The sequence below is a fragment of the Cololabis saira genome, chromosome 21 (assembly GCF_033807715.1).
Source record: "Cololabis saira isolate AMF1-May2022 chromosome 21, fColSai1.1, whole genome shotgun sequence".
Lineage (NCBI taxonomy): Eukaryota > Metazoa > Chordata > Actinopteri > Beloniformes > Belonidae > Cololabis > Cololabis saira.
Window position 1 is genome coordinate 31,432,077 of NC_084607.1, and position 14,977 is coordinate 31,447,053.

At 40.3% G+C, this 14,977-nt stretch overlaps 2 protein-coding genes across 2 annotated transcripts; one reads left to right on the plus strand and one right to left on the minus strand.

Annotated features, from left to right (window-relative positions):
* Window positions 1-252: 252 nt before the first annotated feature.
* On the plus strand, window positions 253-8,469 carry epor (erythropoietin receptor). The gene is made up of 8 exons (XM_061712062.1): window positions 253-447; window positions 1,660-1,795; window positions 2,069-2,235; window positions 3,205-3,356; window positions 4,185-4,341; window positions 4,497-4,584; window positions 4,730-4,817; window positions 6,014-8,469. The coding sequence occupies exons 1-8, from the start codon at window positions 345-347 to the stop codon at window positions 6,752-6,754; spliced, it is 1,632 nt and encodes a 543-aa protein (XP_061568046.1). The 5' UTR covers window positions 253-344; the 3' UTR covers window positions 6,755-8,469.
* A 1,839-nt stretch (window positions 8,470-10,308) lies between these two features.
* On the minus strand, window positions 10,309-14,547 carry swsap1 (SWIM-type zinc finger 7 associated protein 1). Its single transcript, XM_061711747.1, has 2 exons — window positions 13,900-14,547; window positions 10,309-11,423 (listed from the first exon to the last, which is right to left on the minus strand). The coding sequence occupies exons 1-2, from the start codon at window positions 14,161-14,163 to the stop codon at window positions 10,866-10,868; spliced, it is 822 nt and encodes a 273-aa protein (XP_061567731.1). The 5' UTR covers window positions 14,164-14,547; the 3' UTR covers window positions 10,309-10,865.
* Window positions 14,548-14,977: the final 430 nt, after the last annotated feature.

Here is a 14,977-nt window from a genome sequence, read left to right on the forward strand (position 1 = left end):
TGCGTTTTTACGCAATTCCTTTCCGGCGCGTCAAAGAAATAGTAAACATCAATGAGCGCCCGATTCCCGCCCCTCACTCACTACTCAGAGCGTAAAAAGTTCAGTTTTTGCCCCACCTCTCTCCTCCACTGGCTGCTGAAAGTAAATATCTCCGCTTTGCCCCTTATCTCTGTCCCGCAGGCGCGTAAGTGCGTTGCTCCGGCCGCGGTATCTCCAGCATCTCCCCCTCTGGCCGCGGAGCCGCGGAGCCGCGGAGCCGCGGAGCGTGTTGACGGCTTGTTGTCCAGTGATGCAGGCGGGCCGCCGAGGATCCACGTCTTTTTGTTCACAGAGAGGACAAAAGGATGATATGTGATCACCTGAGCCTATTGTTGGTACTTTACCTGGTGCTGCGCGCCATGGGAGCGACTCCAGTCGTTCCAGGCGCCCTGGCTTTCCAAAAGAAAGGTAGGATCACTTTTTACCCGTGCTAGAAATAAGACTTATTCTGCAGTGTCACTAGACCGCGGTTGAATTGGTTTGATATTGGATATTGGATATTATGAATTCAACACCCATACAACTTGTGATACATAACACCGATTGTTTTCAATAAACCTCATTAAATCAGCCCATAATATGATTTTATAATAATTACTCTCTTGTGATATATAGTCTAGGTGACCATGAACACATCACAAGCAATATGACCTTATGGGTGTTGAATTCATTAAACCACATTAAATCAGCCCATATGTATGATTTTTAAATCAGCCCATATATATGATTTTTTAATAATTACTGTTTTGTGATATATAGTCTAGATGACCATGAACACATCACAAGCAATATGACCAAAATCAGTGGTATGTATCACAAGTTTTATGGGTGTTGAATTCATAATATCCAATATCCAATATCAAACCAATTCAACCGCGGTTGTCACTAGAGTGGAATTGTTGTGTCCAGGGGTGCAGATCCGATGTCAGGATTGGGGGGGACACCAACGTGATTTTAATTACGTGTTTATGACAGATAAGACTACACAAATACACCCATCCTAACAGGTATATGATAATCCATTGATCCACCAATTGATTATTGAAAAGGCTTCGTTGAAAACAGACGCATACGACCGGGAGGAGGCAGGAAAACAGAGAGAAGTGAGCCACATGTTGGCTACGGGCAGGTACGAATGTAAACAGAACGTTGACAAAAAGTCATTGTCGAGCCCGTCAAAAATTTAAAAAATATTAGTTCAGACTAAAAAAAAAAAATGTATGGAGTAGCAATACTTTCATTCTGTACACCTCAAAATGCACCGTGGATGTATTATTTTTTTAGAAATATATTTTTAATAAATAATTTAATAAATATTCTACATATTCAACCTTTAATTCCGAAAATACATTTGATCAATTTTCAATAATTTAGGGTATTTTTATTGGGGGGACAATTCATGTTTTTCAGAAATTGGGGGGGACATGTCCCCCCCGTTCCCCCCGGGATCTGCACCCATGGTTGTGTCAGAATCAAAAAGAATAAATAATCTTTGCGTGTGTGTTTGCATCTATGTGAGTTTATTTGGTGTGCGTGTGTATGTATGTGTAAAAAGATTTCAGACAGATAATGATGCCGTTCACATGGTGAGTTCCTGCTTTCCTGTTGTCATCTGCTTAGTGTCCATCCTCCTGAAAGAGGAACCACAAAACCCCAAGTGCTTTGGCGAAGGAAAGAATGAGTTCACGTGTTTCTGGGCGGAAGATGAGGAGCGGGCTGGTTCTGTGGATCAATACTCCTTCACATACAAGTATCAGTAAGTCTCACTTATCAGTCATATAGTGTTTTTTCTCTTTTACTCTTTGTGCATATGAATGAAACTATTCAGGGTGAGCAACAAGGAGATTTAGTAATTACTTAATGGATTAAAAACACTTTGTATGAGGAGAGTAATGATTAAAAATCAGTATGTTAAACTGTTCCAAAGACACACATAGCACATGGAACAAAGCTTGTGCTTTAGTATACGTGAGTATAGGATGTTGCCCTGGTGAGCCCTCAGCGTTCCTGTCGTCCTCTGTCCCAACAGAAATGAAAACAGCAGCACGTGCCCGCTGGAGGTCGTGCCCGCAGCAGGCGGGAAAAGGCTGTTCGTCTGCCATCTGCCCCGGGTTCAGATGTTCGTCAAGATGGACATCCAGGTTCATAAAGAGGGAATGTTGATCCTCAATCGCAGCCTTCTGCTCGAGCTTGTTTGTAAGTGTTTTTTACTGCTGACTGTGCCTCATGAAGTGACAACGCGGTCGCTTTCAGTGACAAAAATCACCAAAAAATGAGTGTCCATGTTCACATGTACCAAGTGAGTGTAACCGTGATTACAAATGAATGCTAATAACGCCTATGAATCTTCTGAAAATTAAGCAAAACTTTGTTTTAAATCAGGGGTTCTTAACCTTTCTGACCTTGGGGCCCAATTTTTTCAGTACAGAGTGGCCCATTAAATATTAACACTGTACAGCAGGGGTATTCAACTAAAACTTTAAGAGGTCCATTTAGAGAAAATTTACTCAAGCGAAGGTCCAGAACATCATTATATATATTATATATATATATATATATATATATATATATATATATATATATATATATATATATATATATATATATATATATATATATATATATATATATATATATATATGTGTATATATTCAAGTAGCCTCATAGTTGTATCAACATCTGCATCTGACTGTTATATTAAACAAAGTACATTTCAAAAATATTTGCCACTTAACATGTGTAACTTGAATTACACATATTATTTTCTCTTATTAGGTTAAAGAAGGACTAAAATAAAAAATAAAATAGATTTTATTTTTCAAATGCTATCTTATTTTATTTCTCTACCAGCAGTTTGAATTTCCCCTTTTCTTTGTTAATTGTCTCAACACATTTTTATCATAAATTAATATAAACACATCTTAACAATTGAACAGTTTTGCATTTTTTCTTTCTTCCCCTCTTATAATCTTATGCCCCCACTTTCTGTCGCTCAGTGAGAGAACTGAGCTCTAACTTCTCCTGCCAGAACATTTAAATGATGCTTTATTCAGCGATGTTTCAAGCTGAAATGCTGCACGTACACATCTATAAACTATGACGGTTTTCTTTTTGTCTTTTCTGGGAAACAGCCTTTCCTAACAAGCATGTTTGTTTGTCTCGCAGTTCTTCTGAACCCTCCAGCGAACGTGACAGTGAGCTCGACGGGTCAGCAAGGCCAGCTGAACGTAAGCTGGGTGCCGCCTCCTCTCAAGTACCTGGATGACAGCATGATATATGAAGTTATCTACGCTCCCGCGGACAGCCAGGTTGGGCAGGTATGGCATTCACGTAGCAATATGATCAGTACTGGAGTTGAGGGGGGATGAGGGGGGATGGCATCCCTCCTGAAATAAAAACGGTCCAAATCATCCCCCCTGTAAAACTGACCTCCCCCCTTTCCATCCCTTATGTCATTTCATCAATGAATGTGGTTTTACTGCTATTTCAACATTTAGAGTCATCACCAGAAACACCAGAAAAATAACTTATTTGACAATTGTCACCTGTTTCAAGTACATTTTCACTTGAAATAAGTAGAAAAATCTGCCAGTGGGACAATATTTATTTTTTCGCAAAAAAATCTTGTTCCACTGGGAGATTTTTCTACTTATTTTAAGTGAGAATCTACTTTTTTACTAAAATGAGACATTTTAACTAGAAATAAGACAAATATTCTTGTTAAGATTTAGAGTTTTTGCAGCGATCCATTTAACTTATCCTGTGAAGGACAGAGTCATATTGATAAGTTCAGAAAACTGTTTTTTATTGTTGTGTTTTGATGTATTTGATGTAAGCCCAGTGGATATTTAAAGCTTACAGAAGGCTGCATTTAACTGCTGCTATGTCATTCCTGCAGTATTTCTGCAGGTGTTTTGGTCACTGCTATTATTTGTAATATATTATATTATTTGTAATCAGCACAAATGATCTGTCCCCATATGATAAAATCCACCATCCCCCCTGATTTTTTTTTACAACTCAAGTACTGAATATGATGAAGGTACAAGTCAGTTTACGCCTGAGCATAGTTGTTTAAGGCCAACATGTTGGACTTAAATGACAGATTTGGTGCATGCGTGATTAAGAAAGTGATCTTTTCACAGGTGGAGATGGGGCAAGCATGCTCCGAGTTGATTCTGCGAGGCCTTCAGTCCGGCACAAACTACAGGGTACAAGTCCGCGTGAAGTTGGATGGGATCGCTTACAATGGCTATTGGAGTGTTTGGAGTGACCCGGTGTTCATGGAAACTCTGCAAGCAGGTGGTTATTCATACAAATATGTTGAAAACTGTATCACACACTGTATTCCCAGACAGGGGCAAAGGAATGTCCTTAAACTGTGTGTGGCGCCACGTTTCTTTCATATTACATATTCAGAGGTCTCACACAGGCTTATCTTTCTGTGCCTCCTCCAGATATTGACCCACTCATCGTGTCCCTGACTTTCATAATCTCCTTCATTCTTGTCCTGCTGTGTCTTTTTATTCTCCTATCTCATCACAGGTCAGTGAACTACTATCACACACAGATACACCCGATTCTGTAGCCACAGTTATGTTTGTTGCTGTTGTAAGAATCTTAAAAACTCATCGCAGAGACAAATTAAGGATTGTATACATATTGTAAATTTACCTTTTTTACATTTTAGGTTCATTTTGAAGAAGGTCTGGCCGACCATTCCAACTCCTGACAGCAAATTCATAGATCTCTTTACCGTCTATGACGGGGACTTCCAGGTAAGAACGTGACAACAAACTCCAAAACACGATAGCATCTCTGTGCGGTCCTACTCTTAAATGAGGCTGCTCCCAGCTGAATCCTGCTTACTGGGACATTGGCAGAGGTGTCAAAAGTATTCACATTCATTACTCAGGTAGAAGTATAGATACTAGAGTTTAAAAATACTCCTGTAGAAGTTGAAGTATCAACTCAAGTTTTTTACTCAAGTAAAAGTATAAAAGTACTGGTTTAAAAACTACTTAAAGTGTAAAAGTAAAAGTTGTCAGGGTTTGACATTCCCCCCAGCTTTTAGTTTCTGTTTTGCCCCGCCTGTGTCCCATCTGCCCTGATTGTGTCTGCACCTGTGTCTCGTCATGTCTCGTTATCCCCTGTGTATATCTGGTCTTGTCATTCCCTTGTTCCCTGTTGGACCGTACTGTTTGTTCCCCATGTTTCCTGCCACGGTTTTCCTCCAAGTTTTGATCCCTGTTTCTTTGAGTTTTTTGATCCTGCTCTGCAGCGTTTTAGTTTGGCTTTTTTTGTTAAATAAATCCTTTTTTCATTGAACTCCTGCCTCCTGCTCTCCTGCGTTTGGGTCCACACCTTACCCCCAGACGAGACAAAAGTAATGTAAGGGGGACAAAAGCCATTAAGGACAAAAGCCATTGAAAATGAATGCATCTTAGTATAATGTAAATATATTAAAGAACCATATATGTGTACTATTGAGCATTAACATGTGTTTCAGAGAGCAGAAGATATGATGACTAGTTGCCTATAAGTATTGTAATGGTTCAAAAAGTCAAACTTCAGAGGCATGTTATCATTTCTCCTAACCTTTATTGGAATGTACATCCAAGTTTAGTTGCAGGAATCTGAGGGAACGGATGTAAGAACAAAACTGGACAAGAACATCTGAAACAACCACAACCAAATTCACTCTATCCGGATGGAGCAATTTAACTGGATAGTTTTTTTTTTAAAGGCCGAAATGAAATTGAGTAACGAGGCTGTTTTTAAAATGTAAGGAGTAAGAAGTACAGATGTGAAAATGTAAGGAGTAAAAGTAAAAAGTCGTCTGAAAAATAATTACTCCAGTGAAGTATAGATAACCAAAATTTCTACTTAAGTAAGGTAATGAAGTATTTGTACTTTGTTACTTGACACCTCTGACTGGGACATTGCTCTCCTAACTGTTGGTGTTTCCCTGCAGGAGTGGCTAGGGCAGACCAGTGGAGGCTTGTGGCTGACGCCGGCTTTCATCTACTCCGAAGAATGCCCCTGTCCCCTGGAAGTACTCTCTGAACTCAGCCTTTGCCCCCCTCTTCCCTTGCCACCACTTCCACCCAAGGCTTCTCAAGTTTTGACCGCTGTCAAAAATGAGGAGAAGGATGTGAAGGCAGGACTGGTTGAGAGAGCGCCGTTGGACAGAGGGGATGCAGGCTTGGCGGACGAGTGGGGAGCCACACCACACAACCATTGGTTGATGGATCGCCTACGAGCGCTGCAGCAGCATCCGGTCCCCTGCTCGCAGTCGTCTTTACTGGAGTCTCAAGACACCTACGTTACCCTCACCGCCAACAACCACTGTGAGGACGACCACCTGGACGAAAGCCTTGAGGAAACCTCGCCCCTGGAGGTTCTTTTCGCTTCCAGAAAGAGAGCACTGTGCGAATCTCACTCCGACCTCGGGTCTGTGCCCCAAAGCTCTGGGTCAGGTCGTCTGTCATCCCAGTCCAGCTTTGAGTACCCAAACCACGTTTGGACGTCCAAAGGTCCTGAGTACACCTACATGGCAGTGGCAGACTCTGGCGTCTCAATAGATTACAGCCCCATGAGCAGAGTCGATGACATAGGCAAAGTGGTTGTCTACGCTAATGACTACAAAAATCAGATCCCTGCCCAAAGGAGATTCTGCCAAGTGGGGCAGTACCCCATCCATGACGACGGCTGACAGTCGAAATGGACAGGGTCACACATGGACAGAGGGTTTAAGCAAGCTCTATGAAGAGTATCTGGATATTCCCCCCAAGGCTGTAGCTACAGCCTCCCATCAACTGTTAAGAAAAAGGAGCTGGTTGATACCAAAGTGTAAGCTAAAGGACTGAAACATAAGGGTCCTCTGGATGCATCAGATCTGTACAGAAGGTTACACTTACAAAGAAAATGTCTTAACACCCAATACTGATAATCAGCAATCATTTATATTGCATCCTGGACATGAGGTGAAGATTTCTCAATTGGAGTGGACGACTTCCTCGAGTCTTTTTACAGTGATGTATACATGTTTGTGCTAAATGTGCTCCGCTTTTCAGCTTAATCGTTGCAAGGGCTATGAAGTTTACACATGCAAACGTCGCGAAATAAGAGACTGATATAACAACATTCTTATTGTCAAGAAATTCCTGAGCGAGGCAGATAACCAACAACCCAAACACAAGCCCTCCTGTCTAAAGCTTGATATGTTTTATCTTATTTCTGCGCCAAACACCCTGTTTTTTTCAAACAGCATTGAACATAGGACAGCTGTGTTAGCAGCAGAGCAGTTTGTTAGGTACCAGTTTCAACAAACGCTTATAATGACAACGCTGATGTTTGTTATATGATTGTGTACAATCTTGGCTAGCATCCTAACAATTGATTATTGGCAAACACAAAAATCAGGCTGCATAGAATGGGAATGTCAATAATTTTCAAGGTATTTAGACAAATTAAACTACTAGGCCAATCAAAACTTTAGCTCTGATGATGATGTTAGATAAAAAGGTGGACCACTTCAGGTGCAGTAACTAAAGCTGGGTTGTGGATGCTCACACAGGCACCACATTTCTCAAACCACAGGTGAACTAACAGTTGCTTCCGGTCCCCTTGTGGGATTTACAGACTACAACAAAAATATTGGAATATTGTCGTTACTTATCCTGAAAAACAAACAAACAAATACAGGACTGTCTCATAAAATTGGAATATTGTGATAAAGTTCTTTATTTTCTGTAATGCAATAAAAAAAACTAAAATGTCATACATTCTGGATTCATTACAAATCAACTGAAATATTGCAAGCCTTTTATTATTTTAATATTGCTGATCAAGGCTTACAGTTTAAGATTAAGATTCCCAGAATATTCTAATTTTTGGAGATGTGATATTTGAGTTTTCTTTACTATTTCAGTTGATTTGTAATGAATCCAGAAGTATGACATTTTTGTTTTTTTAATTGCATTACAGAAAATCACAATATTCTAATTTTCTGAGACGGTCCTGTAACATTTTACTTGACCCCCACAGCCAGTTCAGTGTCCGTTAAAAATGCAACCCCGGGTAAGATATTTGTCATTCTGCAAAGACAAAACCTTTACCTTTATTATTTTACCACATTACTGTTACTGTAGGCTGCGTAGCGAGGCTCTAAAACAATATGCCCTCTCTTGTAACTGTAGCTGCTGATAATGTTCTTTACTGCTTTTACTTTTACTCCACACTGCCACCTAGCGGGCTCATCGAGCATAGCGTCTCAATGCAAAACGGCAACCAAGTGCTGTTTGAAACTAAGAATTTCGATATACTTTCTGTGTTTGCTTGCTTTTGTGCTGCAGGATAAATGCCATGTAAATGAAATTAAAGTGCTTACAAGTATATCAGTACACTAATGAGCAATGCTGATTTTTTTTTTAAAAAGCGTATGATGAACAGGGATACAAAGATTTATAGCAAAAAATCTAATAATGTCTGCATTTCTTTTTTTCTAAATAGTAGTTTTATTACTGTTATGCTACATATATATTTTTGCATTGTATCAATCAAATGTTGACCTTTTTCGTTGCTGGCATGGACATGTATAAATGTACTTTAAACAGATATACATATTTCAATTTTTTTAATCTCTGAAGTATTCAAAGTAATATGATGTGTTGATGCCTTTACTTTGAAAATAAGTGTTTTTTTAAGGAAAATACAGAAATTAATAAAGAATAAAAACTGTCCACGAAGTTTTTCTTCACACTAAATTGTACATATTGAAGAGAGAATGAGGTCCCCGATCTACAGGTGGAAATCATTTCAACTACGCATTCTTGCAGGATATTAACAAACACAGCAGTTTACCTGTGTGCTGTAAGAGTGCATGATTATTATGGTTAGGTGTTCATGCAATATGAAAAACATCAGTTTTAGGGTCAATTCACCATTTAGAGATGGTTCATATGATTGATCTCTTTCATAGCCACATACATTATAAATAGGGATGGGAATTGATAAGATTTTTTCGATTCCGATTCTCTTATCGATTCTGCTTATCGATTCGATTCTCTTATCGATTCTCATTTGGAAAAAAGGAGAAGAAACAATTTTAGTATCAACTTTGTTTTAATAAAACAAAGTTGATACTAAAATTGTTTCTTTGTTTCAATTTCTTTGTTTCTCTGATCTTTTTTGTTCAAAGATATAAAACTTTTATATCTTTGAACAAAAAAAATATAATGAGGTCTTAAGACGCCCCCAGCCTTGGGCTCCTCGATGGTGCCAGGGGGTCCTCACAAAATTATTTGTAATATACAGTAAAATATGTATTCAATATAAAATAATAATAATAAAATAAATATTCTTCTGTAGAAATTAATGAAAAACAACAAATTATTTTATAGCAATTACACAAGAATGTCCAGTAACATGTTCAACACTACAAACTTAGTCACTGCTGGTAACATTCATCTATTCTGGCCTGATACTCTTCCCTGCTGATGAAAGGAGAATCTAGCGCTAGATGCTCTTTAACTTCTCCATAGATGAGCGACAGCTGCAGCTGTGTCAGGAGCTCCGCTGTCCGCCGGAGCGCAGCTCTTCTAAAGCATGATTTATGGTTCCGCGTTAAATCGACGCAGAGCCTACGGCGTAGGGTACGCGGCGACGCGCAGCGTACGGTGCGTGTAGCCGCGAACCCTACGCCGTAGGCGCTGCGTTGGTGTAACGCGGAACCATAAATCAGCCTTACCACATGCAGGCTGACTCCGCGCTCCCAGCGCATCAGCCGGCCGAGTCCTAACAGTTTCCTTCCTTTGTTGAAATGTCCACATTGCAAGAATTGTCGCCCTGTTGTCATCCTTTTTGGTAAAATGTAACCAAACTTTCGAGCGTTTATGCCGCTTTGTCCCCGTGTTTTCCTGCTGGGCGCGGATGCGCACGCTGCGCCACGTGCGTGGTGACGTCATTCGCGCCCAGCAGGAATCGATAAGGGAATCGTTTGGGAAAAAGGCAAACGATTCCAAGGAATTGAAACACTGGGAACCGGTTCTCAACAAGAACCGGTTCTCGATTCCCATCCCTAATTATAAATAATAGACCTAAAGTTGAATGCTTTTGTGTTTTTTGCCCCTCTTTAGTGCCAAGGAAGACCAGTGGACCAGAGTCTTGCAGCATATCCTTGTTTTGTTTGTTTTTCTTTTTAATAATTTTTTCAAAATTGTAAAATAAATTACTTTAACTGTGATATCAGCCACTGAAGTCTCATGTTTTAAATGTGTTTATTAATGTAAAAAAAGCAGTAACATGAGATACAAATATGCTTCTTTTAAGAGACTGTGTATTTTTAATACTTTTGAGTTCCGTTATTACTTTGGTTTCATATAAATAGTCTTGGGCCAAAACTTTGGAGATGACTATTAAATTAAACACAATCATGTAAACATTTTTTGTGCAAAAACCTGTGTGTTTAGCATATCTTTACAGTATGTTATTCAAACTTCAAACTCATTAAATGCAGAACATCTCAAACTTAAGAAAAGGAGTAACATGAGATACAAATATGCTTCTTTTAAAGACACTGTGTATTTTTAATACTTTTGAGTTCCGTTATAACTTTGGTTTCATAAAAATAGTCTTGGGCCAAAACTTTGGAGATGACTTAAATTAAACACAATCTTGTAAACATTTTTGTGCAAAAGCCTGTGTGTTTAGCATATCTTTACAGTATGTTATCAAACTTCAAACTCATTAAATGCATCTCAAACTTAAGTGGTCATCTTCGATAATTTTGGCAGTTGCTACTAATTTTCCACTGCTTAACTTTATCAAACTAACCTAAACTCCATTAAACCATCAGGAAAAAGTAGAAGCTCCCACTCCTGAGCTACACCTGGGCTATCAGCACCCTCGCTGGCAGAAGAGGCCTCTGTGATTCCTCTTCCAGAAAGGTAAATGTGCCACAACTCCTGCACTGCGACTGCTGCAGCTTGATCGTCTTTGTCTTGGTCCAGAGTGCAGCGCACCTGGAAGTAGCGGTCAAGCACCTCGAGGACGGGTGTTGCGGCAGAGGATTTTTTGTGCTCCACCTCAGTGTCCACTTCTGACAGGAAAGAGGCGATGATGCGGCAAGGCCCTGAGCTCGACCCCCGTTGTTCCAGGACTTGTGTGAGAAAAGCAGCGGTGTCACAAAGCAGTGCAGACAAGTGTGCGGAGCCGGACTGCTCTCCTGAGTGAAATCCACCGTGGCTGCCGCCGGCAGAGCCGCACAGAAACGCCTCCAGTCCGTCAACTATGATGAGAGAAGGAGGTGTGGGGGACTCGTGCAGGCTGGACACCTGAAGCAGCAGCTCCTCCAGCGTCCGGGGATAGTGGAATGTGATTTTCTTGAAAATAAATACAGACAAAAATTAATTCAAAATAAATTAGCAGATAATAATGTCAGTAAGACATTAAAAATAAATGTAGTGACACTCAGGTGTACATAAAAAAGAGAATAAAATGACAATGATTTACAAATACTGCAAACCTACATTTTATTCACAATAGAACACAGCAAGCAGATCAGATACTGAAAGTGAGTCTATTATTTGATGAAATATATCAGCAAATTTTATGAGAGCAACATGTCTTAATAAAGTTTAGACAAGAGCAACAAAATTTTTATTTCCTGCATCCCCAAGGTGAACTGAATGTATTTAAAAAATATAAATAAAACAGGCGTAATTCTGTAATGGAAATCTCTTTGTGAGCTCAGGATCGCTGCATCTGTCTTATTTACTAGTTCTGTGGGGCTTTCACATCCTATTAAAATAAGTCCCAAATAAATTCCTCACTGACGACTCAGAGATGGCCTTTTTCTACTTATTTCAAGTGAAAATCTACTTGAAACAGGTGAAAATTTTTGTTTTTTCCAGTGATGAGTCTTGTTTTAAGTGTAATGAGATTTTTTTTACTAAAATGAGACATTTTAACTAGAAATAAGACAAATATTCTTGTTAAGATTTTGAGTTTTTGCAGTGATCCATTTTACTTATCCTGTGAAAGACAGAGTCATATTGATAAGTTCAGAAAAGTGTTGTTTATTGTTGTGTTTTGATGTATTTGATGTAAGCCCAGTGGATATTTAAAGCTTACAAAAGGCTGCATTTAACTGCTGCTATGTCATTCCTGCAGTATTTCTGCAGGTGTTTTGGTCAGTGCTATTATTTGTAATATATTATATTATTTGTAATCAGCATAAATTATCTGTCCCCATATGATAAAATCCACCACCCCCCCCTGATTTTTTTTTTACAACTTGAGTACTGCTGACACCACAAGTGGCCAGTGTATAGGGATGTACAATATGTACAATACTACACTACCCGGAAAAAACTACAACTTGTGTGCGTAATATGTAAAACTAATTTACAAACAGTGTCTGAATCGGTTTATTTGGGCATTTTTATTATTACATCACGCTGCACTCTCCCCTCCCTGGAGGAGCTGTACAACACCCGGTGTCTCAGGAAAGCGAGGAAAATCATCAAGGACCATCTCACCCCGGACACCCACTCTTTGAACTGTTGCCATCAGGCAGACGTTTCAGGACACTGTAATCACGCACAAACAGACCAAAGAACAGTTTCTATGCCAGAGCCATAACCTCACTCAATACTGCTAAATACTTAAACTGACTTTTTCCATGTGCAATACTGACCGAACCGTGCAATACCTGCCATAGAATCCTGCAATACCTGCCATAGAATCGTGCAATACCTGCCATAGAATCGTGCAATACCTGCCATAGAATCCTGCAATACCTGCCATAGAATCCTGCAATACTTGCCATAGAATCCTGCAATACCTGCCATAGAATCGTGCAATACCCGCCATAGCATCGTGCAATACCTGCCATAGAATCGTGTAATACCTGCCATAGAATCCTGTAATAACTGCCATAGAATCCTGCAATACCTGCCATAGAATCCTGCAATAACTGCCATAGAATCGTGCAATAACTGCCATAGAATCGTGCAATACCCGCCATAGAATCGTGCAATACCTGCCATAGAATCGTGCAATAACTGCCATAGAATCGTGCAATACCTGCCATAGAATCGTGCAATACCTGCCATAGAATCGTGCAATACCTGCCATAGAATCGTGCAATACCTGCCATAGAATCGTGCAATACCTGCCATAGAATCGTGCAATACCTGCCATAGAATCCTGCAATACCTGCCACAGAATCGTGCAATACCTGCCACAGAATCGTGCAATACCTGCCACAGAATCGTGCAATACCTGCCATAGAATCGTGCAATACCTGCCATAGAATCGTTTAATACCCGCCATAGAATTGTGCAATACCTGCCATAGAATTGTGCAATACCCGCCATAAATTCTTGCAATACCTGCCATAGAATCGTGTAATACCCGCCATAGAATTGTCCAATACCTGCCATAGAATTGTGCAATACCCGCCATAGAATCGTGCAATACCTGCCATAGAATCGTGCAATACCTGCCATAGAATCCTGCAATACCTGCCATAGAATCCTGCAATACCTGCCATAGAATCCTGCAATACCTGCCATAGAATCCTGCAATACCTGCCATAGAATCCTGCAATACCTGCCAAATGTGAAGACTGTATGTTGTCTTCCTGTTTGTGTCCTTTTAGAGATTATTTATTTTTATAGTTTTTGTGTTTTAATATTTTATTTTTTTTAAACCATGCACCTTAAAGAAGATTGCATCCAATTTCATTGTACAACGTACAAATGACAATAAAGACATTCTATGCTAAAAAAAATGAAGCTGCACTTTCCCCCTCGACCAAAGCAAAGTCTCTACTCTACAAAGTCTCGGCTCTACCTTGAGCCCGTCCAGCCCCAGGTTGGGCAGACTCCTCTGCAGGGCCGGCGGGAGGCTCTGGATCTGTGTGTGGGTGAAGAACAGCACCCTGACGCCCAGCTGGGAGGCGGCGGTGACGGCGGCCAGCAGCAGCAGGGGGCGGCTCAGCCGCTGCTCCCCCACCACCAGGGTGCTGCAGGCGGGGGCGGCGCTGGACGCAGGCTCCGTCTGCGGACACGTTTCTGACACGAAAGACTGGAAAACAAGCGTTAAAATGTCCGTCATGACTGATATTGTAATATTGCCCCAAAGCTGAGTGAGTTATTCCCGCCGGGCTGCAGGTTCTCCCCTCTGTTTACATGTTGCACGCTGGTGTGCGCGCTGCTGCGTTCCGGGGGGAAACGTGCTACTCGGTGTAAGGTTCCGCAGTAGATCTCCGGGAACCCTTTTTAAATTATTATAATTATTTTCTTCCGTGGCATCCTTGGTTTGTGTGGCGACTTAATGCACAGGGGGTGGATCCAACATCTCCAACAGTCTCTTAACGAGCTAGTTACTGGGGGAAAGTGACAGAAAACTCGTGTTTTCAGTGCTTCCCGTGCGGTTTGACACCATAGACATATATATGTAGACACCACATCGAGTGGTTTTGCCCGCTGCTGCGATACGTCAACGTCGCCGCCATATTGGATGTGGCAAGACTGCGCTGTAAACTAATACAAGTAAATTGACTTATTTTCTTAAAGCGCCTTTCTACAAAGAAATTTACGTTTTACGTCTCATTTATTCATTCACACACGCACTAATATACTTGGGAAATAGGCACCAAATCATTTTCTCAGATGGCAAAAATAAGAACTTTATTGATCCAACATAGGAGTAATTCATGAGAACAAGGTAGTGCTGATGAGGCAAGACTGCGCTGTAAACTAATAGAGTGAATGGATTTATTAATTCACACACGCACTAATATACTTGGGAAACAGTTACGCACCAAATATAATATATTTAATTTACTCAGATGGCAAAAATAAGAACTTTATTGATCCCACAAAGGAGTAATTCATGTTATATCAGCTATAGAGAACAAGGTAGTGCC

Excerpts from the sequence above, each read along its gene's own strand:
- epor (XM_061712062.1), top strand. The coding sequence starts at position 345 with ATGATATGTGATCACCTGAGCCTATTGTTGGTACTTTACCTGGTGCTG. Across the intron at positions 3,357-4,184 it reads CGGACAGCCAGGTTGGGCAG|GTGGAGATGGGGCAAGCATG; the intron begins GTATGGCATTCA and ends ATCTTTTCACAG. Across the intron at positions 4,342-4,496 it reads CATGGAAACTCTGCAAGCAG|ATATTGACCCACTCATCGTG; the intron begins GTGGTTATTCAT and ends TGCCTCCTCCAG.
- swsap1 (XM_061711747.1), bottom strand. The coding sequence starts at position 14,163 with ATGACGGACATTTTAACGCTTGTTTTCCAGTCTTTCGTGTCAGAAACG. Across the intron at positions 11,424-13,899 it reads TGGGGCTGGACGGGCTCAAG|AAAATCACATTCCACTATCC; the intron begins GTAGAGCCGAGA and ends TTTATTTTCAAG.